This window comes from Dreissena polymorpha, chromosome 7 (genome assembly GCF_020536995.1).
Source record: "Dreissena polymorpha isolate Duluth1 chromosome 7, UMN_Dpol_1.0, whole genome shotgun sequence".
Taxonomy (NCBI): Eukaryota; Metazoa; Mollusca; class Bivalvia; order Myida; family Dreissenidae; genus Dreissena; species Dreissena polymorpha.
The window spans coordinates 8938422-8953763 of record NC_068361.1 but is presented as its reverse complement, the minus strand read 5'-3'; the positions used below and the strand labels follow the sequence as shown (position 1 = coordinate 8953763).

General features: G+C 31.1%; 1 protein-coding gene across 4 annotated transcripts in view; it reads left to right on the top strand.

The window, feature by feature from the left end:
• The window catches only part of LOC127838648 (neuronal calcium sensor 1-like), a 97724-nt gene that overhangs the window by 45834 nt on the left and 36548 nt on the right, over nucleotides 1-15342 (top strand). The window contains exon 1 of one of the 4 annotated variants that reach the window (XM_052366508.1): nucleotides 6219-6826. The exons of 2 other annotated variants lie outside the window; for them this stretch is intronic. In XM_052366508.1, coding sequence (XP_052222468.1) covers nucleotides 6763-6826 — 64 coding nt within the window. In that variant the 5' untranslated portion in view covers nucleotides 6219-6762. Of the gene's footprint in view, nucleotides 1-6218; nucleotides 6827-13794; nucleotides 14249-15342 lie in introns of those variants that run through there. One more of the 4 variants, XM_052366505.1, reaches the window with a different exon arrangement.

Genomic DNA, 15342 nt, shown 5'->3' with positions numbered 1-15342 from the left:
TACTATTTACCACTACTACTTCTTCTACTTCGTATACTAATAAGTATAGACTACATTTACTACTACAACTACTACAACTACTAATACTTAATGAAAATGAGAAATATCGTACATACAGTATATAATAACCATATACTGCAGTAATTGAAATTGCATTTGGTGTAAAATATTAATCACAAGAAAATATTGTTGTAAAAATAACTTAAAATATGAGAACCTCTTATCGTATCACACAAAATGATACCTCTATAAATTTCTATAAAAATTTGTTTCATATTAAAGGATAAATTACAATTGATACAACATATAGTTCATGTACAATAAATACATCTTTGGCGTTGAAACCAGTTTTAACTATTGATCTCACACTTGCTACCATCAAATTAATGGCTATGTATGTTTTCTTCTTCTTTATTTACTCCTGTCTGGGTCCAAATCAATAACGCTTACAAGTAGTAAGTATTCACGTTGAGTACAACACACGGTAAAATGCGCCATGCTTTAAATATACTAAATGACATACCTAAAATGTGTTGAGAAGTCAGTCTAGAGAACAATATTTAACTTCCTCAACAAAAAGAAATATTTGTGCTAGAATTGATTACCTGATTAAGTTTCAAAGGAAATATGTTATAGGTTCCTTCTCGTCTTACCGAACACTTAATTGGTGGTCCCAAATAAATTATTGACATCTCCGCAAAGATAATTACTGGCAACTGCAGATGTATATTTTGGGTGGCACGTTAATCAAACACGAATAGTATACGTTTGCAATCGGTGTTTATTAGTTTATCGGTTGTGTGGTGAACGGAATTGAATCAAACACGTATACAATTTTATTTCGAGTTTGTCGATACTGAAATTCGTTGTCATCTTGACATAATCATTCCCACATTTGTTTGTAGAATAGTTATAATACTCATTGTGTGTCTTTAATAAGATGTTGGCGACTTGCCTGAGTATTGCATATATCAGTGTTCAAGAGCCACGTGTACAGTTTTCGGAATGTACTTTTGTGAAAAAATGTAATGTTGGTCATTGGTTTAAATGTCAATAATAGTGTATATTAACGAGATAAATAGCACTACGAATATGGAAATATCCTTTAAATACCATGTTGTTATTGAAATAAAAAAACGTGAAAAGCGTTAGACTAATATGTAATGTATTTTTTATTGTAATGTTGTTAATATGTGATCACGTACATCAAATTATCATAACAAATTAAACATCACAGAAAGGTTGATTGATGGAGGCGTTTTCTATCGAGAATCCGATCTGTAGTGTAGTTGGTCTGATTAAAAATTGACAATAGCATTTATTTTTTTTAATTGAACAGTGAAATTTTGAGTCTCGAGTTTTCTAATTCATTGTTAAGAAAGTATATCATGTACTTTAAGCCATGTAAGATACGCTATAGTATACAAACGTACAAGGAATTACATATAACTCTAACATGCATGTTTTTCGTACTATTATATAAATAGATGAAAGCTAATTGCTTGTAACTTATTGTCATTCGAAAAATATTTTAACTACATATGTTTTGAATTGAATTTCAAGCTTATGAGCCGAAGCTGTTAACTTCTTAAGTACTGCATACATAAGCTCCATTACTATATTCTCATATAAATATTATACACTATTGCATTTTATTCAGCTATGGTCCTGACATGAGAATGGTTTCAAATGCATTTTGATCCGTATTGATGATATGATAATTTAACAAAAAGAGGAAAGTGTTGTTGTTTGAATAAGTAACCCAGGTGTTTAGGCTTTGCCGGCGAAAAATCGAGGGAAATAAATATTTGCCAATTAAGTTTAGTTAGAACACAGGTACTTCCCACGTATTGTGTATTCTTACCAAAAGCGTACTTACTTATTTAACATAAAATGTTACCTTTATCAGGAAAAAATGTGTGTATCACGTGGTGGATTCAGATTGGTCGACATTGAAAGCATACAAGTTCAGAAGTGGCACGAATAAAAAGTGTATGTTGTCTAAGTAGAAACTAACAGCGTTTTTATAACGCTAAAGCTTTGTCTTTAGGCAACATTTCGTCCTTATACATATCGTTAAAGCATAAACAGTGAACTCATTTGTTGTTAAATCTCGTGAAATGTCGGCTATTATAAGGAGAGGTCTCCGGAAAAAGTTTTACAGGTTTACGACTAAAACATTGATCACCGCGAAGAAAAACGTGTTTATTGGTTAATGAGGAAAATAGAAGCTGTCAGTTATCACGTAAACTGTTAGTAGTTGTAATAACAAAACGCTTATAAGAACAAAAACAAGAAGGCCAAAAGACCCTATGTCGCTCATCTAAGATATGTAGGAAATAAACTGTTATTAGTAGATTTTGTCATGTTTGTGTAGAAATTGTGGTTTTAATCTTATTTTTTTTAATTTAGCAAACTTAATAGAAAACTACGATATGATGTTGCATGCAAAATACTTAAACGTTCCGCCTTGCATTATAAGGAGATATCTAAAAGTTGCATTATGTACAATTGAGGGAAGCGAGTTAAACATAGGATGGTAATAGTTTAGACAGCATAAACATGATTTGAAAAAAAATGTCACAGGACCAAATGACATAAACAATATCAAACCTCTATGCCTTACGGGGTCAGAAGAAAATACTTGACCTAGTGACCAAGTTTGGACCTAATTAATCAAATTTCATTTATTTCCAAAAAGAACATTCTGACTATGTTTCATTAATATTGAGACGTACATGTAGCATGTAAAGTTTTGATATGGGTTTTTTAAGTTAAGAGTAGTTGACCTTATTTTTAACTTCATTATTCACACTTTCTTTACATAATGTAATATGAATGTTCTAACCAAGTTTCATCAAGTTTGTTCCATAAATATTGGCCTCTCGAGGCGTTACAAGGTGTTCAAAAACGTTTTCAAAGGCTCGTAGACCAAATAAAACCCGATTGTTGAAATGTTACGGTTAACATTCTGACCAAGAATAAACAAAATTGAGTCATAATGTGGTCACTGGAGTGCCACTTATGGTTTTCTAAGATTCGACGTGGTGACTTAGTGTTTTGATGCAAGAAGCCGTTTTTCAAATAGCCCTAGATGTTGTAAAAATAAAGATTTTTACATAGTTTATCAAGATTGGATGACAAATGTGACCTTAAAGTGTTAACGAGCAAATCAATTACGACATACGACAGACGACTGACGAAGACGTGGCGTACATAGATTAATTACAATAGCTCACTATGAGCTCTTTGTGATCAGGTTATGTTTATACTTATTGTATTCATACGTAGAGTGCATTAATGCATGAATGCATTTATTGAGCATTATTGAACAATTAGAGTTCAAATGTGGCGCATCATTGTAAAATGTTTTCAACCAATGTTAATTGAGTGTGTTCATGATCGACGTACTTGCCTGACCACAGACGATAGCTTTACGTATTATTTGTGTACCTGTTTTCTCTGTTATGTCGTTTGTAAAAGGAATCGATTTAGCGAGTTGCTTAAACTGTTGATATTTAGCTAAGAAAATTGCTGTACATTTAGTTACATTTAGTTAGCATATATATGTTTTTAAGCCAGACATGTTCTACATAGCGTCACATTCTGCATTATTAACCATAATGTCGCGTGCTTGTTTCGTGCGCGCTCACAAAAACTTATTTCTAAATCTTTCTTAATTTAATATGTCTGATATTTCTTTGAAGAGTACAGTGTTTTGTTGTTTAAGAAATACATGTACTAATTATTCAATTATTATGGGGTGAGATATGTTTCATTTTAAATGGGGAGCTATTTTAAATGTCTTTATATCCTCATGGGGATATATGACACTTTAGCACAACTTTTTTTTCCTATTATTTAGAATAGGATTTATTCTTTGACAAAGTCACTATATCTGGTTCTATATGATTAAAAATAATTGTGTATGTTTCTACCAATAATTGTGTTTTTAATTTAATGTATTTATTCTGAACAACATCTTTTGAATTTGATATTATTGTATTACTTTAAACGATCAAACCCAATCTGTTGTGTAAATGCACACTTCCTTAAAGTCCTTTCTAACAATGGTGTAATGGCGATATGTTCATGTCTTAGCACAATCCCTTGTCAGACCATTCGAACAGTGTATGCATCCGATAATTATTGAAGACAGCTGCTATTTGCATTGCACACGGATTAGTTGGCGATGTCTTCGCATTGTCGGATAATTGGAATTTCGATTGGATCGACGGTGGCAATAAGTTTTGTGATTATTAGTTATGGGCATATAAACGTATATATATAGAAATGGGCATTGGCGGAAGAAAAAATCAATCGAGCGTAATTCTTTTGTACGTCATTACATAATTAAATAATGACAGCTTACCGCGAAGTTTCCTTGAAAAGACTCGTTGAAGGTATAAGAAGAGCTGAAAACTGTTTGTCATTTAACGGGAAAAGGTACAGAAAGGACGTTACATGTAAAAAGGATCCAAATACTATTATAAGGACCCGACGTTTCCTGTGCTGTGGTGACGAAACACAAAGATCTACGTGCAAACAATTATTGTATGACAAACACTTTATAAAAAGTATAAAAGAATACGAAAGCCGTCTCGGCCAACATGACTATCATATCTCAAGACATGACAATTCAATTATTGTTTGCAACAAAACCCGCACACCATAAAAAAGTGACGTTAACAACAAACAATAATGTCTGATTTCTAGCCAAAAATATGAAGTGATATAAAATCGTTTAGCCATGACAAGGTGTTTCTGTCTACGAGGAGCTCCTAAATTTATCACAAACTGGTTTGACATCCAAAAATCTGCTGCACGAATGGCGAAGAATTGTAATTTCCATAGATCAGTGGCTTTCGTTTCTTATTCGTTACTTCACAGCAAATTGTTTTTATGAAAGAATATGATTCATTGTTTAGTGATTGTGAAGCAGAGACTATCATTTCATGTTATACAGGGAATTAGAGTAGAATACCAGTGAATATAACCTGAGTATTATCGAGCTTAAGTTTAATGAAAGGTTTGATAATATTACTCCTGTTATATTACTAATGGTTTATTTTCATCGAAATGAAAATGTAAATAAAACTTCGACTAGTACAATTATAGAAACTGTATACTAAAACTCCATGACATATATAATAAAGCAAAAGCCTTGCATAAACAAAAGCAATATTTTCAGACTAAAGCAGTGAGCGAACCCTTTTTAACATATGACTTCATACCGATAGCAGTAAAGCCCCAGTTTTTATTCACTCTAAGGAACACAAGAGAATTTCTTCAAACGAAAACTATCGTAAAAGCAAAAAGTGTCGTCCCTGATAAGCCTGTGGAGACTGGGGACGGCACTTTACGCACATGCATGAAATCCCTTTTTCACAGATTAAACAAATCAACTTTTTAAATATAAAAAATGAATACATCTTAATTCAATATTCGAGAAAAGGACCGGACATATTGCAGTAAAACTTTCAAACAGTTTGTATATATTCCAGTTCAGGCGCAAAAAGTTTTTTTCCACTACCGACTCTTTTCTTTGTGTCGTTTTTTAAAATTGTTGTTCTAGTGTATCCTTTTACTAAATTAACAAAAATAACTAATACTTTTGCAATCATTTTGCTACACTACATCGTGTTCGGTAAATAAACTTTTAATTAACGAAATACCCAAAGGAAAAACGTAAAATTGAGACTTAGAACATTTCTGTATGTAACAGCTTATTCTTATTGATTTTGTAATCGTTAAAGAAATTAACGACAAAACTTAAACTGACTCACCCTCACTACGTTTTCGATGATACAAGTGGCAACAAAATACGTTTAATGGCAGCATGGTTATTTGCACCTAAAGCAACACTGTTATGTGTTCAACAAAGTAAAACTATCTAAAAATAATTAAAAAATACGTCTTATGTTCTTTAACATCATTATATATGTGATCGATTTTTTAAAATTTTTAACAACATCTCCTTTAATTTATATTATTTGATTACTTAAAACAATAGAACCAAATATGTTGTGTGCATTCATACTGAAAGTACCTCATATCAAAGCTGTAAGAGCAATTTAATCATGTATTGGCCCAAGCGTGTGTCAGATAGTGCGTACAGTATTTTTGTCAGAGAATTATACAAGACAGCTGCTATTTACATGCACACGGATTTGCTAGAACAGTCTTGACATCGTCGGATAATTGGAATTTCGATTCGAACGACGGTGGCAGTTTCAGGAGCAAAGTTGTGTGATTATTATTCATAGTCCTAAGCGTATGAATAAAGACATGTTTTGGAGAAGGAAAAAGCAATGATGGTGCTAATTTTTTGTTTGTTTTGTCAAAAATAATTTAGACATTGAGAACTAACAGCGAAAGTTGGCAGAGGTCGTAAAAATATTTGTGAAATGACACTATGAAAGTCTAGACGGAATTCGAATTTATTAGTAATTCTTTTATGTGCAGATATAACGATTGGCATTTTAATACAGATAAAACCAAGCGAACGTGATTATACACAACAAATATTTGAAAAATAGACGTTTTGATATGTGATGCGATTATATGAAGTTTATTGTGATAACCGACGGATGATTAAAAGGATACAATAAGGGGCTCATAAAACACATTTAAATATCCATGAGTAAACAAAACAGCAAGTTGTATTCTTACGATACAATAATATTCCTTTAATTGTGATAACCGATAGATGATTACAGGGATAATATAAGGGGCGTATAAAACACAACTTTAGAAATAGAAATGGGAAAAAAGAATAGCAAGCTTAATTTTAACGATCTAGAGGAATTGAAAACTAAAACTTACTGTAAGTATCACATAGTCGTTGTTTATTAATGTGTTACATTGGTTAATATTGTTATTAGCATTTAACTAAATATACTTTATAATATATTAAACACGGATGTTATATTCTTGCCATTTGTATCATTATTGATGGATTCATGTGTACAACGTTAGGTAAAGATAGTGTTTACCGCGAGCTTCTGATGAAACAGAAAAAAGAACATCTTTGTTTTGGTGAAAGGAGCGAAACAGTTTGTTTTTAACGTAGAATTATTAGCAATTTTTAGATAAATATTTTATCAAAGGCATGCAAAGAAGTGTGAAAATGATAGAGACAAGTCGTAAGGAAATTCTTTTATGTGCAATTGTTTTAGGAGATTTTCTTTTATAATTGTGTGCAATTATGAGACATAAATATTTGATAAGTTGATCTTCATATAACTTATAATAATAGGAATTGATATGCCCGTAAGTTATAAGGATTTGTAAATATTTATGGACTTTCAATGTAACAATGTTACAAGCGCATATGACCTTGACATTGACCTCTGGCTGGTTGAAATCAATATGTTTCATTCGTCCTCTTCTGTCCATCCCCAGAACTTAAGTTTTGATTAATAGTGTGAGCAATTTATGAGTTATTTAATCACTTAAGAATGGATTAGCATTCGAAGTTTAAAGTTGTATATTTAAGACGCTACATGTAACGGATTCTGATAATATTTCCCTTGTTTTCGGACACAAACCGATTCCTGGTCACATTTTTTTGTGGCAAACATTGCATAATACTTATATGAATTAACAAACCTGTCTTTCCCTCTATAACAAGCACACTTTGCTTGTCACACTAGAATCTTCTGCGCAAACGCCGTAGAATTTTGAATTTTGAAGGATAAGTTGCATTCTCGAGTTATAAGTAACTTTAGCATGCATCGGACAAAAATCAATTGCTTTTATGACAGAACTCGTTCAACTTTTAGTAAAGAGACGTACGTTTCATGTTATGAGATACATGTACATAAAAGGAGAATACAAGCTCGGGTGAAATAATAAGTTTGATAAGTTCACTCATGTGTAGTGATTTTTTTTATAGTTTTGGTTGAAATTAAGAAAAACAAATGGTTAGTATAAACTTCGACCTTTTAAACAAAAGAAACTGTACACTAAAATTCCATTAAAGATATAATTAAGCGAAAGCCTGGTTTATACTAAAATGCTATTTTCCAACTAAAGCAGTGAGCAAAGATGATTGTAATCAAATAATCTCATATCAGAAACATTCCTGGAAACATCCTCCATCATTTATAATTATTACATAATAAAAAGATATCTATGATAGCACATATTGGTATGATTATCTGGAAATCGGTGCGCCTTAAGCGGATAATTGGAACATGAGCAATTGTTAGTAAATACGTGAAAGTTCTCATCGTTTTAAATGTTTTTTGAAAATGCATATGCAATGATTTTTTAACTATAAAATTATTTCAATATACATCCCGTTGTCACTATGATGTTTTCGAGTATTGTTATCACTGCATCAAGCCACTTTAAAACGCACTTACATATACTCAAATGCTAAATAGTATATAGCTAAAATGTCACGATGACTTTATGGATAACAACATATGAAATTCATTTCTTTAAATATCCTAACTGCTGGAAAAGTGCTAAAACTACGCAGATCAATGCCTGCACTAATTAGCACACTCAATTTAGTGTGAAGGTCAATTAATGGACCACTAGATCAGTGACGGTGTGTTGTAAGATAACATTTGCAAATAAGATACAATAATACGCTAAAAAGTTGCTAATACAAAGGTCGATTTACCATGACCTTTATAATAACAGAAAATACAACACACACACCGATATTTGAAGCTCAACTTTAAAATATATCAGAAAAGTTCTTGTTCTGTCGACTAAGCCCTTAACGGCCATAACTTTAATTTAAGGCATTAAGTGTAAGTCAATATGTTCAAAATCTTATATCAATTAAATTAATCAATACGATGTTTTTGCGTAACTATTTACTGGTGCATTTTATACAAATAATTATTAATAATGTGTCATATGATGATATGTTCATCACTATAATCGTTATTTAATAGCCTTCACAATATTTTCAAAATAGTTAACAAATCAATTTCTGTAATATACATAAACATACACCAACCATTGTCCAATGACGAGTAACGCGTTGAGGCACACATAAATATAAATATAATAGTATAATTAGTTAATGAAGCGAACGCAAATATATACCGTGTAACGTCAGAAGAGAAATACAAACTGTTCATATTCCAATCTATATATATTTGTACTAAAGTACAAACTGTACATATTCCAATCTATATATATATTGTACTAAAGAGTAACACGAGTAATATGAACAAAATAATTTAACTATGTGTACACACACAAGGTATGTTAACTAACACAATCACAGATTGTTCTAACATTTGCCATACTATGTTGAGTCTTACAACCGGTTGAATACACCCATGTTTTTTTATCCTTACAACCGGTTTTAATACTCCCATGCTTTGTTGAGCCTTATAACCTGTTTTAACAGCCCATGCTTTGTTGAGCTAAACAACCGGTTTTAATACTCCCATGCTTTTTTGAGCCTTACAACCGGTTTTAACCTCCCATGCTGTGTTGAGTCTTACAACCAGTTTTAACCTCCCATGCTGTGTTGAGCCTTACAACCAATTTTAACATCCCATGCTTTGTTGAGCCTTACAACCGGTTTTAACCGCCCATGCTTTGTTGAGCCTTACAACCGGTTTTAACCTCCCATGCTGTGTTGAGCCTTACAATCAGTGTTAACATCCCATGTTTTGTTGAGCCTTACAACCGGTTTAAACCGCCCATGCTTTGTTGAGTCTTACATCCGGTTTTAACTCCCATGCTTTGCATGGACCATTCCAAGGAGGTGCCCGCAGCTTCAATGTTTTGAAAACTTAATTATGTGAATGTTTTGTAAGGTATTGCATATGTGTTGGATATTTGTCTCTAACAGGAGACATTGATTTTTAAAGGAATTATTCGGATGATCCTTAACTTAGCAATTATTTGGATATTTTAAAGAGCATTCGTGTATTTATGTGTTTAATTGTATATCATAAATTTGGTCTATTGAATTGATTTTGACCAGCAGTAATTGTTTTAAAGACGACTTTCGCTTTTTTAACAGGAATATAACACGCTTATATTGCTTTATTAGTTTTTTTTTATTCTTTCTGTTGTATAATATCGGTTAACTTAAAGATATCACATGATTACGAGTTTTTAGGATATTTGCTATCAAATTGTATACAAATTATAATCTTCAAAAGCTTTATTTTACCTGTGTAGCGCTAATAGTTAAATACAAATGCTTGGGTGTGTTATTGACCTGTAAAACGATATTTAAAAGATAATTTTGTGTGTGATATACAAGAACATGCCACAGATAAATACATACATATCATGGAATGGAGAACAGAAAAGATGCTCTGACAAGTTGCCAGAATGTGTCTTTTAATTTCGATACAGCAATTGAAGTTGTAGAAAATCTGGAAAACATCACAGATGTTTCGAGTAGAACAATTTCAGCGGCACTTGAAATTAGACGTAATTTATAGGGATGGAACAATTTTAAGGGAAGAGCTATTGATGCAAAATCGTACACGCGTGCATTTCAGATTAAAGTCACATTTAAGAAAAAAATAAAACCAGCAAATAAGTATTGAACTAAGTTAAAAATAAATTAATTAGCAATGTTTATGATATGTAAAGTAATCTTGGTATTTTGTTTGCTTGTTTGTTCTCCTAAACCGACAGGTTGCCAAACTTTCGATCAGTAACAGCATGCAGTTAAACATCATGCGCGCTCACCAATAAACTACATATTACTTATTCTTTTTTAAATTAAGATATATGTTTTTTCTTCACGCTTTTATATTGTTTTTAGAAATAAATCCTCAATGTATGTGTTTTTAATTTACGCTTAACAATAAATGGTGTGCTATTTTTTATTTGTGAGTTAAATATTTGTCTTGTACTTTGATTGGTAAAGGTTTTAGTTAAGAATAAAATTGTCTTGAACAATTTGTGGCTTCAAACTTATATATATATATATATATATATATATATATATATATATATATATATATATATATATATATATATATATATATATATATATATATATATATATATATAATATTATTGAACAATTTGTGGCTTCAAACTTATATGTATATATATATATATATATATATATATATATATATATATATATATATATAATATTATTTGTGTATTGTATTAACTTAAAACAAAGTGTTCTCTGAAAAAAATATGTTCAATCATGTCAACACAAACTAATTGTTGTGTAGGTTAAGTTAAAGCTAATGTTTATGCCCCCTTATCGAAAGATCGGGGGTATATTGGTTTTGGCCTGTCTGTCTGTCATTAATTCATTCATTCATTGTGTGTGTCTCAAAAACTTTAACCTTGGTTAAAGTTTGATAACTTTTGCAATATTGAAGATAGCAACTTCATATTTGGCATGCATGTGTATCTCACGGAGCTGCACATTTTGAGTGGTAAAAGTCAAAGTCATCCTCCAAGAGCAAAGGTAAAATATTATTGTTTTTTTTTTCTTTCCTAAAACTTAAACCTTCATTAAAGGTTGGTCATAACTTTTTAAATAGTGAAGATAACAACTTGATATTTGGCATGCATGTGAATCTCACGGAGCTGCACATTTTGAGTGGTGAAAAGTCATGGTCAAGGTCATCCTTCAAGGTCAAAGGTCACATTTATCGCTTCAAAGCGGGAAAAATAGGGGCATTGTGTTTCTGAAAAACACATCTCTTGTTAAATTATGGAAAAGTTAAACGTATTGAAATGAAATCTTTGATGGAGGCACTTCCTCATGTCTATTTATTCAGAATATAAACAAACTATTAACCTCCTTAAAAATGTTCTGATACACATTTTAACTGATCAGAAACATAAGAGAGTAGCGATTTCAACGCTTTAATTTAAATATGATAAATGCAATCACTTTTTTTTATAAATAACACAAACGCCTCATTTTGGTTTGGATGTTTGAAATTTTCTTCGCGGATTATTGGAATTCATATATATCAATGTATTTTATATCAGGAATACATAAACATTTTATGGGACTATTTAGATTAAAGATCTATACTACCTTATGAAACTATAAGAAGCAAGAAATGTTAATCAAAAAAGGCTTAGAACTGTTGGCTTGGGATTCTAATCTGAATGTTGAACGCGATTTATGTCTTTGGAGTGCCAGATCATGCAACCGATAAACACAGTCATTTTACGTTATGAACGGAACGGTAGAGAGTAGTAAAGATACTTTGATCTTTTGCAAGAATTGATTTTTAATGTTTTCATAAATCCACTTACCTTGTAAAAATATCTGGAAAAAATGACAGAACTGAAGTAGAAAGCTTAGTTTGGTACTCAAAAATTGACGCGTTTTTAAGGGCTAGATACTTGAAATGTATTGACTCACAATCGTACACTGGCGTATTTGTGTAAAGAATTCTCATCAATCTAATAAAAACACAAATAATCTACATTATACTAGGTTGTCTCATGGAGAACATGAACTCTATAATCGGTACACTGTATTGCTAAAAATAATTCATGCAGATATCTGAAAAAATTATTAAATGTACTAGATAAACGTTTAAATGGTATTTCCCATATTGAAATTTATATGAAATTAAAAAATGTTGAGTTGAATGGATTATTCTCTCAGAGAATTGCATACAATCTCAGTTTAGTGGCCTTTCGAAAACAAGCGATTACTTTAAACTGCGTTATCAGATTTTGCTCTACATTATAAATATTGCAGTGCGGGGAATGGTGAATATACGTAGGTTTTCTTGATTATCAATCATTAAGTCACGTAGTTGTTTCTTTATACCGCCGAAATGTTGCCAGACTATCTTCTGTTGCGATCTGCTGTGTAACAGTATGCAACAATTATTAACTAGCGTTTAACGACGTACTTTTTTTATACAGAAAACGGATATCTGTTCACTTTTTGTTAATGATGTATGTGTAGCACATAACAATACACGTATATCATTTTAAGTAAAGCGTTTATTATTTATGAACGCTGAATGTCTTATAGCACATATTTTTAAAATATGTCATTTGAGGAATCGTATGTTGGTATGGTTTTTTATTTGATAATGATAAAATGATGAAGTATGTTAGAGTACTTAATTTTTAGACCATACAATAATCAACAGGGAATATGGCTATTGATTTTGTATTATATCCACGTAAAGTTTATTCATTTAACAATAAGCTTTTTAGTGGAATATATAAATTTATGGAATCTAATTTAATATATCTAATGTCACGACCACATTATATTTAAACATACAATTATGTTTTATAAATATTTTTATCCCATCAAAAGCTGACAATTTATAATAAGCTGTTTTGTGAAGTATATACATAAATGGGTATGTGGAATATATACTCTAATTGGTGTTAGTCAGTTCGATTTCAATGAAAAGATAAAATAATATATATTTTACAAATAAAAAATAAAAGAAAAATTGCAGTATCTGTTTCATTTAATACATCGGGGTATTTACATACATGTATATCAAGCCATCAGTTAGTATATCTAGCTGTTAATAATTCAAATGTACTTCACTTAAAGATAATTATGTATTTAAAAAAATATTTATTCTGAAAAACATATATATTTATAACTTTTAACAATATAACCGAAAATGTTTGAACACTTGGAAAGTTGGCGCTGTAATAGCAATATATGTATGTTTTGGCACAATTCTGTGTCAGATATGCGTTCAATGTACACATGTATGTATCAGAGAAATATCCAACACAGCTGCTATTTACATTGCTCACGGATTGGCTGGCAATGTCTTCACCTTGTCGGATAATTGGAATGTTGACTACAAAGACGGCGGCAATTTCACGAGCGAAGTTTTGTGATTATTATTCATAGATATGTAAGCGTATGAATATTTGATTTAGTTTTGGCTGTAGAAAAAACAATTTTGTGTTTGGATATTCAAGAATAAGTTTAATAAAGACAGTTTACAAAAATCGGAGCACATGTCGGAAAACAAGTTAGCCGTGAAAACACACAAGGGTTAGAAGAACTATTATTTTGTATTAATAACTTTTTAATGTCCTTATAAACGATTGGAATCGCATACATAACAAACAATCAAACGTTATCACATAAATATTTTATGAACTGCTAAATGCGATACCATCTTATGAAGTTTACTGTGATGACTGATGGATAATTTAAAGGATACTATAAGGGGCCCATAAAGCGCAACATTTAAAATAACCATGGGTAAACAAAACAGCAAGCTGGAATCTAACGAGATAGAGGAATTAAAAAATAAAACTTACTGTAAGTATCACATTGTCATGGTTTATTAACAAATATTATATTGTTCAATATTTTCATCAGGATTAACTTTAATATAATCTTGAAACATAATTACACGTTTAAGCAAAACGGAATAACCGTCCTGTCATTTTTTCCATCGTTGCTAGATTGTTATGAAGACCTTGTTTTAAAGATAAGTCAACCGATGAAACAGAAACACATAACCGTGTATACTGTATTTTGGAAATGGGAAACATTCTACTATTAAACATAACACAGAACTATTAGAAATGCCTTGTGTAAGATGTAATATTCTATATAAATTACACGCAAAGCAGTGTGTAGAAGTTAGAAACCAATCCTCAGCACACTAATTGTGAGAAATTGTTTTATGAGATTTTCTTGTAAAACTGTATGCGACTATGACATTGATCTTTGATCACTTGATCTCAATATCGAGAGGGGTCTTTTTCTTACATTACTAATCATAATATGAGTTTATATTATCATAATTTGTACGTTCTTTCCAGACAAATGTTGGAAACTGTTTCAATGTTGCAAGCGCCTTTTAAATTGACATTGACCTCAGACTGGTTGAAATCAAAATGCTTTTTTCCTTACCCCCTCCCAATACTGAGTTGTCTAATTGGTTGGCTATGATAAGCAGTTTATGATTTGTTTAATGACTTAAGAATATCATCGTAAAATATGTCATCTGTGCGACGTTACATGCTACGAAACCCAATAATATTATAAGGGACAGACGTTTCAAGTGTTGTCAGAAACATACAAACGCATTTGCACACAGTGTTTTAAAAGCGTTTTATAATACGTATAAAACATAACGAACCCATCTTTGAATGACCATACACTTATTGCATTGAAAAAGAAAGCTCGAGTATAAGGTTTAAACTGTGACATAAACACCAACTTATAGTTTTATACGTCTAGCCAAAAATGTGGCATTAGTCCGAATCGTTTAGCCATGACAAGTACAGTATTTTTGTCTTCTAACAAATTTCATATCTCTCACATACCTGTATGATATCATAGAATCTGCTGTGCAGAAGGCGGAGATTTATAATTGTCAGGGATCAGTGGGTTTCGTTTCTTAT